General features: G+C 30.0%; 3 protein-coding genes across 3 annotated transcripts; 2 read left to right on the plus strand and 1 right to left on the minus strand.

Annotated features, from left to right (window-relative positions):
- Positions 1 to 1553: 1553 nt before the first annotated feature.
- On the plus strand, positions 1554 to 5904 carry LOC128388292 (clotting factor G beta subunit-like). Its single transcript, XM_053347685.1, has 4 exons — positions 1554 to 2491; positions 3121 to 3205; positions 4687 to 5102; positions 5188 to 5904. The coding sequence occupies exons 1-4, from the start codon at positions 2350 to 2352 to the stop codon at positions 5517 to 5519; spliced, it is 975 nt and encodes a 324-aa protein (XP_053203660.1). The 5' UTR covers positions 1554 to 2349; the 3' UTR covers positions 5520 to 5904.
- Positions 5905 to 8772: 2868 nt separating this feature from the next.
- On the plus strand, positions 8773 to 9977 carry LOC128388303 (uncharacterized). The gene is made up of 2 exons (XM_053347695.1): positions 8773 to 9168; positions 9273 to 9977. The coding sequence occupies exons 1-2, from the start codon at positions 9096 to 9098 to the stop codon at positions 9614 to 9616; spliced, it is 417 nt and encodes a 138-aa protein (XP_053203670.1). The 5' UTR covers positions 8773 to 9095; the 3' UTR covers positions 9617 to 9977.
- A 273-nt stretch (positions 9978 to 10250) lies between these two features.
- On the minus strand, positions 10251 to 11209 carry LOC128388297 (NADH dehydrogenase [ubiquinone] 1 beta subcomplex subunit 5, mitochondrial-like). Its single transcript, XM_053347688.1, has 2 exons — positions 10894 to 11209; positions 10251 to 10777 (listed from the first exon to the last, which is right to left on the minus strand). The coding sequence occupies exons 1-2, from the start codon at positions 11108 to 11110 to the stop codon at positions 10380 to 10382; spliced, it is 615 nt and encodes a 204-aa protein (XP_053203663.1). The 5' UTR covers positions 11111 to 11209; the 3' UTR covers positions 10251 to 10379.
- Positions 11210 to 11357: the final 148 nt, after the last annotated feature.

Consider the following 11357-nt stretch of genomic DNA (forward strand, 5'->3'; position numbering starts at 1 on the left):
CAGTTACACAATCAAATTTGGAATGAGTCGAAGTCATGGTTATTCCAAGATTCATGGGGAGAAATGAATTTACGATAACTCATGAGCAAGAACTTTTTCCTTTTCCCATTAGAACCTTTTAAGGTGAATTCTGTAGAAACTTTCATTTTCTTGCCCTTCGAACGCCATCTAATGGTTCTAATGGCCATTCGATGAGTTCATTTTATCGGTGCTCAGAATATAACATGGGAATCATAATCAGTTTATCCTCACATGGGAAATTTTTCATCTAAAAGGTTCAAATTGTGTTCGAGTTGATGATAATTTCATCAGTCGATTCAGCAGAAAACAAAACTCTCAATGAATTTACAGTTCGTAGGTTTAATTGTATTGCACAATTTTATTTGATCAATTGAATTAACCTAGTGTACAATTTATTGATTGTTGAATCGTTTTATTAACCAACAAAAGTTAATTGTGATAATGACACTGATTATTTTGGTTAACGATTACAGCAATCGAAACAAAGTAGATTCATGTTAGAAGGTCAAGTTAATTACAACAACAGGAAAACAACAATTAAACAACAATCAAAACAAACTATTTAACAATTTAAAATAATTAGACCCAATTAGAAACTAACTAATTACTGATTTAATCAATCCATCAAAGTCTAATCCAATTAATATTAGTATTGATCAATTCCGATAAAATTGATTGATTGTTTTTAATCAACTGAGGTAAAATTAAACTTATTAAATGATTAAATTTAATATTAATTGTTTGATTGTTGTCCCTGAAATCAAATCAAATCAAATCAAATTGTTAGACCTTGAAGATGGTTAACTAAATCAATTTGGGTTCCTGATAAAAAAAGTCAAACGTTTCAAACAATTAAACTCACAATTAAAAGCTTAATGATTAACTAAATAATTACAAGAAATTAAGTATATAATTAACATGTTTTAAGGTAAAAGTTAATTGTTGATTAACCGTGAGTGATTAAGATTGTAAATACTTCCGGCTGATTGGTAATAATAATAATCTGAACAAATTAATAAACTTTCCCAATGATTGACTAATCATAAAATCATCAAGCTAATGATGATAATTGACATTATGTATACAATCAGTTTAATTTAAATTGTTACCCATTTAACTACAATTAACTTTCACTCTCTTTTAACCAAATTGTAATACTCACGGTCTGTTAACTGTATAATGTAAGTTCAATTGTGTTGATTAAGTGATTAAATCAACTTACCACCAAATAATTTTACCTACAATCAAATTGATCCCTAAAATTAAAGACAAACTAATCTACTTTACAATCAGACTAATTGTAATAAGATAAACTGAATTAAATATATGTACAAACTGATATAATCAAATCAAATTAAATCTAATTGTTAACAGAAAAACAAAAACCACAAGAAGCAAAAAAAAACATAAAGTTTATCATTTCAATCTGATTGATTATCATGATTACTATTATTACAATTGCGATAGTAAAGTGAGAATCAAATTAAAAAGGTTTCGTTAATTGTTGTCCTCAAAGCCTTAATTTTTACACAACAACAATTATAAACATGAAATCTATTAGTTAACAGCAACAACAATTAACTTAACAACGATAAAAGGTATTAAACAAATAGTAAGTTGATCTAGTTTTCAATTTGTTAATTCTTGTTCCGGTTCATCAGTGATAATTCATGGATTCGGTTAATTGTTACAATCAACAATTCGCGGTCGCGAATTTAAATTTGTTACTTTAACGAAAGGGCGTGAAAAACAAAAGTTCTAACTCGTTTTCGAGTTAGTACATTTCGATATTTCGATACTTTCACTCTCTCTCTCGCTCTCTCTTTTTTTCCTTGATTACACTTTGCAAATTTCGTTGTCACTTCACATTTTGTTTACCACCGAGTGAGTGTGTGTGTGTGTTTATGTGATTTATATTGTCCATTGGTGCTCATTATATGAACACACACCAACCAATTCACCACCGCGAATGAGATTAATCAACAAGCTTCATTTGTGTAATTTACCCTTTAACCCTAACCAAGTTAATACCTTGACTTTGAAAAGCAAGGATAGTTACTTAATTGCAATTGGCTTATTGATTCTCGAATCAACTAATTTAATGTTCAACAATCAGTGATTATAATCAACATTCATCTAAATTATTCAATTGGATTCTCTCTACATGTGATTAAATTGTGTATCAATATTTAACTGTTTCATTTGGTTCTTATATTGATCAATAAGAAAGGATTTTCATCTCGCTCATTAATTAATCAACTTTTTCTCACTCGAAATAATAAAACTTGGAAATTATATTAACAACTAATAACAATCAATTGATTAACTATGCCCATGAAAACTGATTCAGATTTTTTCACCAAAAATAACAACAATCAAAGTGCTAATCAAGTTAATTGTGTTAAACTTTTACTTATTATGGTGATCACATTATCCCTTGTTAATTTGATTCATTGTTATGATCGTTGTGGTAAGTTGATTAATAATTAAAATTAACTCTTGATTGTTTCACAAGATTGAGTTACAATAAGGTTTCATTGAGTTTATTAGGCTATGATTAATTAATTGTTACAATCTAAATATAATCTTACATTTTGTTTCAATAGTTTTCCAAGTTTATATTACTATTTGAAGTAACTTTTTCAGGGTAAATTCACAATTCTGTCAATTCATTTTTCACCATAACCATAAAATGAATGATTGTCCAATTTTATTATAAAAACAATTGATTGTGTCAATCAATTGTCAGTAGTTAAAGGTTAGAATGTATATAAATCAATTCTTTATATTATCTTGTTATTATTTGAATTATATCTTATCATCAACTTTTTCACCATGAGACATGATATTAACTTTTTTTTATCTGTCTCATCCTCTGGTTAAAGGTTATAATTTGAATATAATAATACAATCAGTTGATTGTTGACATTTGACAGAACAAGAAATCATCCTGACAAATTCAAATACTTTCAGTCTCTCTCCGATATTCATCCATTTTCACCATGATAATGTTAATCATCATGTAACTGAATTTGAATGTCATGTAGTTTGTTTTTTTTTGTTATCAAATTTTTCTCACTTTCATATCATTTAACTCAGATTGTGGACGAACCGGAATCCAAAGGCGTGTCTTTGGTGGTAATGAAACATATAACAACCAATACCCATGGATGGCTCATCTCAGGTAAATTTCATGATGAAATTTTCTCTTTATACTGAATACTTGGAATGGTTCATATCATAAACGAAAATTATTATTATTCTTTTCTTTCAATTTGATTGGAATATAGTGGAACAAACTTTCAGCCTAGCATATTAATTCATGGGAATTCGCAAGAAATAATCATGAGTCTAGGAATTTTCTCAGATTTTCGATATAACTCAGAGTTTACTTCTTACTTTCTCTTTTCATTCTTACATAAATATCGTCTAAAGAAGTAACCTTTTCATGGAGATTTTCCATGAGAAGAACATGAGGATAATAAAGAAGAAGAAAATCAATGATAATGGAATTTTTTTTTTCTTCTAAGGAGAAAAATTTTTTTCTCCCATTGTAATAAATATCCGAAAGTTCATTCATGGAGATATGAGTTTATTCAGATTCAATGAACTACACACATTATCCACATATACACAATAGAGACTCAGGAGAGTTTAATCTTGGATATTATTGAATATGCAAATTCGAGGATAGAGAAAGTGGATTCGAAAAAAAGTTCTAAAGAAAAAGTTGGATCAAAGTTGATTAAAGAATATTCTAATTCTATGTTCCCTATGTTCTAATTATGATTATCTCTTCAATCAACTCAAGATTCAAATTGATTGTTGATCGTAATTTAGTTAAATTGTTTCAAAAAAAAACAAACTAAACTTAATTATCTTACACCAATTAACTAATCATAATAACTGAATAAACAATTAGCTCAATTGTGTATGATTAACTTTCGAGATTGTTTCTGATTAAATATCTGTGTAAAGCTGTTGATTTGATTATACAATTTAAATTTTTAACAATTAACTTTGATTTGTTGAAAAGGAAAATGTAAATTATTTCAAGTCAATCAAATACCAACAAATGATTTAGATTTTATTTATCATTAAATTGTTTCTTCCTGATTGTTGATTAGTTTTTCCAAGTTTGCTAATGTTAACTCAATGTTAGTTGTTTAAATTGTAACAATCATCATCATCACAATCAATTGATTACCATAATCCTTGTATCCATGATACTTTGATTAAATCATCAAACATATACCAAGTTCATTAAAGTTTAATTTAAATACTCGAGTTGATTGATTATCTCAACAATTAAAACTAATGAAACGATTTATAATTAATAACAACTTGATTAAAATCACTATTTCATTATTAAGCTGATCGATTTTATTTTAACAATCAATTAAATAGTATATGCATTGATTAATTAACGACAAAGTCATTAAGTTGATCAAATTAAATTGATTGTCCCAAAGCAAAATCAGTTAATTATGTTCATTAATCATGATGATAAATATCAGAATTAAGTTTATTATCAATAGAAAATGAGAAAAAAAAATTTGCCTTGAATAGTTGAATGAATTAAGTTAATCAACACAATCAATTGGAACAATTAATTATTTGAATGGTGTAATTGAAATTGAAATTTTCTTTTCCAATTTCAATCAGATTTTATGATCACGTTGGATCAACTCAATACGGTTTATGTGGTGGGTCATTGATTGACCATCAGCACATTGTGACCGCAGCCCATTGTGTCCATGACGCTTCGGGTAACCCTCGAAACGTTGACGCAGTCCATGTTTACCTTGGTGCCCATAATCTGTACCATTTACCGAAAGTCCGTCGAGTTGAGAAATTTATTCTACCCAAGAATTACAACTTCGAAAGGCCAGTTCACAATGATTTTGCCGTTCTCCGTTTAACCAAACCGGTCAAGTTTAACGATAAAGTTTCACCCATTTGTATACCAAAGACGGACGATGAACCCTATCGGAAACTCAGGGTAGCCGGTTGGGGTCATCTAGGTCCAAATCAAAAGACGGCAAAGATATTACAACACGTTGACGTTTATCACGTAAAAAGTAGGTCAAAGATCAATCAGATTGAAACGATTCAATTTTCGTTTTCTTTTCTAAATCTAATCTTAATCTCTCACCAATTGTCTAGATAATAAATGCTACGAGATGGTCAAGGATTATATCTACAGTAACTACGCTGTTGTCCGTCGTAATCCGGAAAAGTATAAGATCCCTCCGATCCACGAGAATCATATGTGTGCCGTTGACGGAAACACCGGTGGTGACGCTTGTCAAGGCGATTCGGGTGGACCATTAATGTACCTTAATCCAGGTAACAATCGCTTCTATCTGATAGGTATTGTATCGGGTGCTTATGATCAATGTGGTGATAAACATACACCCGGTTTCTATACGCTGGTTCGTAACTTTAGATACATGGTCAGAGATTTAGCACCAAATAGTCATATTTGTCATTATTAGATCAACAATTAACTAATTTAGCGCAAACAATTAACATCTCATCAAATATTGAACATTTTTTTTTTCATTCACATTTGTTTCCTGGATTAAACTAATCGTGACAATTTAATAATCTCTTGTATAATAGTAATTTGTACATCAATATTTCCAACAATTAATAATTGTTAATTGTAAACCTTGAGACAATTTTTTTTTCTGTTTAAATCTAATTGTAAACTTTATATACATGTATAAATTAAAGCAACTATTTATTAATTGATTTTCATTCTGCAATCATTATTATCCTTTTGATTGTGATTAGATTGTTGATTGTTGATTGATCGTGGATCCAATCACATATCCTGGTTGATAGATTGTCGTGTTGGTCAACTTTTGTTGCTACGATTGGAAATCAATTGAGTTCAATTACAGCCGATGAAAAAAAGAGATAGGAAATCATTTTAGTTAATTGTGATTTAATTACGTTAATCATTTAAATTTAACTACCGATAATAAATAAGGTGTAAATATTTTATCCAGCTAAATTAGAGATGTCTGATTACACCAACATAATATTATCATGAACCCTAAAAAAACAGGAATCTTGAATTAGGACTAAAGGACTGACCCTAATAATAGTACATTTAGTTGATTATGGTGATGATGAAGATGATGAGGATGAAGATGAGGATGAGGATGATACTAATAATGATAATGTTTTAAAAGGTCAATCTGAATATAGCTGAAAAATTGAGATGCTGGCAGTTTAAGTTGATCGTGGATCCAGTTAACATCATCTATTGAAACGTTTACCTTTCATTTCAGTTTGAAACTTTTTTTTACTCAGAACTTTTTTTCCTCATCAACCAAATTCACAAAATGAATAAACAATTAGTGTTGTGTTTGATTGTCATCACCTTAATGGTCAGTTACATTTCAACTGCATCAGTAGGTACCAAAGGTAAGCGTCAAAATTAGTTAATTGCTTTTGTTTCTCTCTCTCTCTCTCTCTGCATGTGATTCCTATTCAATACGATTATCATGTTTATCTGATCATTTCCATCATCACCATGATCTTTATTCAATGTCCATTTTTTTCTGTTTCCTCTCTATTCCTTGGCCATTTACCGAAAAAATTAGATGGATCCAATGGATCAAATGGATCACCCAATAAGGACGAAGACCCTAAGCCAACCACACCCGGTGGATTAGCTCAGCAAAACTTGAATCGCATTCGAGATATAATCCGATACATTCCCGACAGAATATACAACGCATTCAATGGTATGATCAGCAATGTGGTCATGGGAATATCGTCAATGCAAAACGCTGGTTAAACGTTTTTACACGAGTTCCAAGTTTTTTTTTCTCAATCAATCTCTTTCTCTCAAGTAGAAAATTAAATTTAATTGTAATAACAAACAATGTCTAACAATTAACCCTGTGATTACATAAACATCAATGTGCAAACAAATAATATTTAAAAATAAAAAAAAACTCCAAATTTTGACTTGAAAACTTTTCTTCTAAGATTGAAAACTTGATTATTACAAATTACCGATGATAATTAACTTAATTAACATGTATAATCAACTAATATACTTTGTGTATTATATAATATACACAAGATTACAATCTAAATTTGGACTTTAACGATAAAAGAAACCGGAATGTCGGATAAACGATGACCCTAATAGTTGATTGATAATGACACACATACGATAGCGTTTAAATTGTTGATGTGTATATATATCAACACTTAGGCACTTTTTCAGTTCACTCAAGTTCAATTCCTAATGTTTCAGTTCAATTTAATCCGATATTTGTACCTAATCACATTAAGACAAGTACACAAGAAAAAAACATTCAACTCAACCTTAACTTGTATGGTGTTTATCAGCTTAATTGTTACAATTACTGTGGCTAAATCAATTGGTCAATGAGTTAAACGGATATAAATACTATCAATTGGTCAGTTTGTTAATGTTAATTGTGACTAATTTCAATTTTCTTTCTATCCTTTGTGGTCAAAACAAAGTGTCGACCGTTAATTGTGGTTATAATCAAGGATCATCGCAATTAACTTTAATCCAGTTGAGATAATCAAATGGATACCTGGTTATGTGATTAAATTAATAAGTTATATATATTAGAGAGATACATTTGAGTTTCCGATTGGTGTGTTTGGCTGGAGTAATTAACTAATTGTAGATAGCGACTCATGTGAAATAAGATTCTAATTAAAGATTAACAATAAACAAGATTATGTTTCTTATTAAATCAATCAGATTAACTTTCTAAACAGGTATTTTTGATTAAGGTTAATCTTGTATATGATTGATCAACATCTTAATCGTGTAAATATCAACGTTACAATCAATGTTGATTATAAAACTAATTGTTTTTTTTTCTGGTTGATTACAAAGGATGAAAACCTGATCATTGGAACTATTAATCAGATGAAACTGGATTTAGTAAATTGCTGCCTGATGATGATGATGATGATGATAGTTAGATATTGATTACATTAGTTAATGTAATGAAACTATCAAAAAAAAAGGGTTAATTAAAAACAATTTGCTACGTTGACAAAATCAAGTTGAATCTAATTGAATGACTGGTCAAGCTAATGGACAAGACCAAGTGGTCAGTATTGATTACAATTGTCCTAAGTTTAATGAAAATTTAATCACGAGTTAATTGTGAACACAATCAACATCTAATTGGAGCTTAATTGTTGACTCTCCCTCTCGATTGATTTGCTAATCATGAATCCTTAAATTATTATCCCTGATCTGTTTGAATGTTTATCGCAAATTAATCAAGCTTAATTGTTGATATTGATCCTTGAATTGGTGTAAATTTAACTGATTAATATGAGAGAAAAATAAAAAGAGCTGCAATTTAATCTGATACAATCAACTGATTACAATCAAAATGAAAGTTTTCGATATAAATAATTAATCCATAAGTGGCTTATGAAAGAGGATATAAGAAGATGGATTAACTAATCAACAGATTGTTAATCTTAATCATCAGTTAGTTTGTTGAATAATATTGAGCAATCAAATTAAAAGCCACAAAACAAAATTGATGTAAACAAATAAATTAAAAGATAAACAAGTTTATAATTAACATGAAAAAAAAGTTTACGGAGAGTTAACAATTTACTAATCAATGATTAACATCATTGATTGTAACACAACAGTGAAAGTGGAAATTGATTTAACACAAGTTTATATTAGATGATGAATTTTGATTGTGTCAACCAATTAAAATTTAATTGAATTAATTTCTCTTTGAACGATAACGAACTTGAAAAAAAATTTAACTAATTCTGATTGTAGACGATAAATGCAATCGCTTTAATTATAGTAACAAAGTTTTACCGTTAATGTCCAAAAATAAGAGGATGACACGTTAAATATATACACACATTCACTTTTCGGTCGGAACTCGTGAGTGACCCGTATTGATGGACATTTATAGTGGTATAAAAAGGCCTACAAATGAATGAAAGTGTAGCACTTATAATTTGATCGTTGATCGAGTTTGGACAAATTAACGGAAAAAGAAATCAGAGTCAATTAAAACACCATGAACATGAAACCAGCGATTTTCATTTTCTTGACCATCATTGTGATGACCAGTGCAAAGTCGCTCGTTCAATGTAAGTAAAAATCTTTGTCATTTATTTTCCCTCGCGTATTCGTGTAGTGGTCAGTTTTAATCGTTTTTTTTTGTTCTTTCTCGTTTTCTATTTTGTGACATTAGCCCAAATTATCGGAATGTCCATTGATAAGATGGACAAGGAGGGAACTAATCAACACAGTGTACTTAAAATTAGAGATGCGGCCAAATTGATTACCAACGATATCGCCAATACTGCTCGAAATATCATCTTATTACCCGCTCGTTTAACTATGTTATTGGTAAATCGACCTAATCGGCCCAATCGGCCGATGCGTTTCCTTCGTCCACTACTTTCGGTGCTCAATGGACAATCTCTTTCAAACAGTATTCCAGCCGCTCAAGAACCTGCGACATCAAGTGTACAAAGTACAACAAGTACTCCAGTCGTAGGACCAATTATAATACCGATCGCTGGAACCATGTGAAAAGTTGACCTTATCCCGTGTTCGAAATGGTGTTCCGATCATATTGGAAAATGAACAAAAAAAACACCACAATTTTTTTCTCCGTCAATATTTTTTTCGAATCGTTTTTTTTTCTTCCCAAATTATTTGATATTAACTTTGGTTCCTAACAATTAACGTCATCTTCTTCTTGTCTTCGTCTTCGTTGTGTCCAATTTACTAATTGTAAATATCGAGAAAATCAAAATCTCAAGTACAAAAATTTGTCCCCTCTCTAGATCATCCTTGTGACCACTGTCCAGTTAATTGTTCTCATTTACTGTAAATTTTTCCAACTTGATTACTTTTTTTTCAATTAAAAAAATTGATTATAAATCAAAAATTCGTTAGTCAATTGATTTAAACTAATCAAGTTATTCTTGAAATAATATCGACAGAATCAGCTAATTGTTGTATCTTTTTTCCTGGCAACGGGAATATTGATTTAGTTAATCGTTTGATGGTTAATTGTCACAGTTTCTGATCGTTGAGAAGTGAAAATTGAGCTTATCGATTAACTATCGGTAAAAAGTGAAAGTTTTCCGTAACAAAACTGATTTAAAACTGTTTGTAATTTCACTTTCACTGGTAATCAATATGTTCACCAATCAATATGTTACTGTACATATTTAATTTAATTGCTACTTAGTCTTGCCAATTACAAGTTGATTAATATGTTCGGTCTCTGGATAAATTGTAGTTGTTTTTTCATCTTCTTCAGGTAATTTGACAAATATCTTTCTAATTAATTTATGAAGGTTCTTTTGGATTCTTGGATTCCTTGGAAATCAGCTGGTGGATCAGGACCTTCAAGATGATAACCCATGGGTGCTATTTGAACAATACCTGCAGCTTCATCTCTAATTTGATCATCAATCATTATTCTAGATGGGGCATTATCGATTGGTGCATAGAACCAGGAAGCAGAATCTTGTTTCTTTGACATAACACTTTCAACTCGATTTTTTAACCTCATGATAAACTCTTGCTCTCTTTCCAAATACTCCGTAGCCAATTGTTGCTCATACATTATCCTTGGATCACCGAAAACATGCTTAGCCAGGAATCTTCTTATTGGATGTTTATCATATTCCCAATGTTCTGGCTCATATCCTTCCGGTATATCAGCTAATTCAGCTGGAGCTATTGAATGAAAATGAAATATAACAAATGTAAAAGAAGATACAAATTCAAGATTAGAAAAAAACAATTTCAACAGGGGCACAAAATCAACAGATAAAGTATCAAATCAACTATACCATGAGTTAAATTGACCCAGATGATCACCGGTATACTAGTAATTAATCCAATCGAAAAATAAAAATGAATTAAATCCAATGACTTTTTAAGAGCATAATTAGAACCTTCAACGTTCATGTTACGTCCATGACTCATTCTTTTAATATTTAGATTGACCAAACGAGCTCGAGTCAAGGTTGGAGCAATGAACGAGCTTAATTTACTAATTAAGGCCATAATTGCACAATTTAGAGAGTTAAAAACACACGAAACAATTAAGGAAACGACAATCAATTCAATGTGAAAGTGACTTTCACACAATCAAAACAAAGACCATTTTGTTTTGGAGAAAATGATTATTTCGTCCAATAGATGGCGATGTGAATTCTTTTTTCTGCCAACTTTAAATTGTTGCGAAAACTTTTTTGTTCAATTGTTATTTCTGATTCGTAATCATAACAAGTTAACCAACAAACTCTTGAAC

This window comes from Panonychus citri, unplaced genomic scaffold (assembly GCF_014898815.1).
Source record: "Panonychus citri isolate SS breed McGregor unplaced genomic scaffold, ASM1489881v1 Contig00096, whole genome shotgun sequence".
In the NCBI taxonomy this organism is placed as follows: Eukaryota; Metazoa; Arthropoda; class Arachnida; order Trombidiformes; family Tetranychidae; genus Panonychus; species Panonychus citri.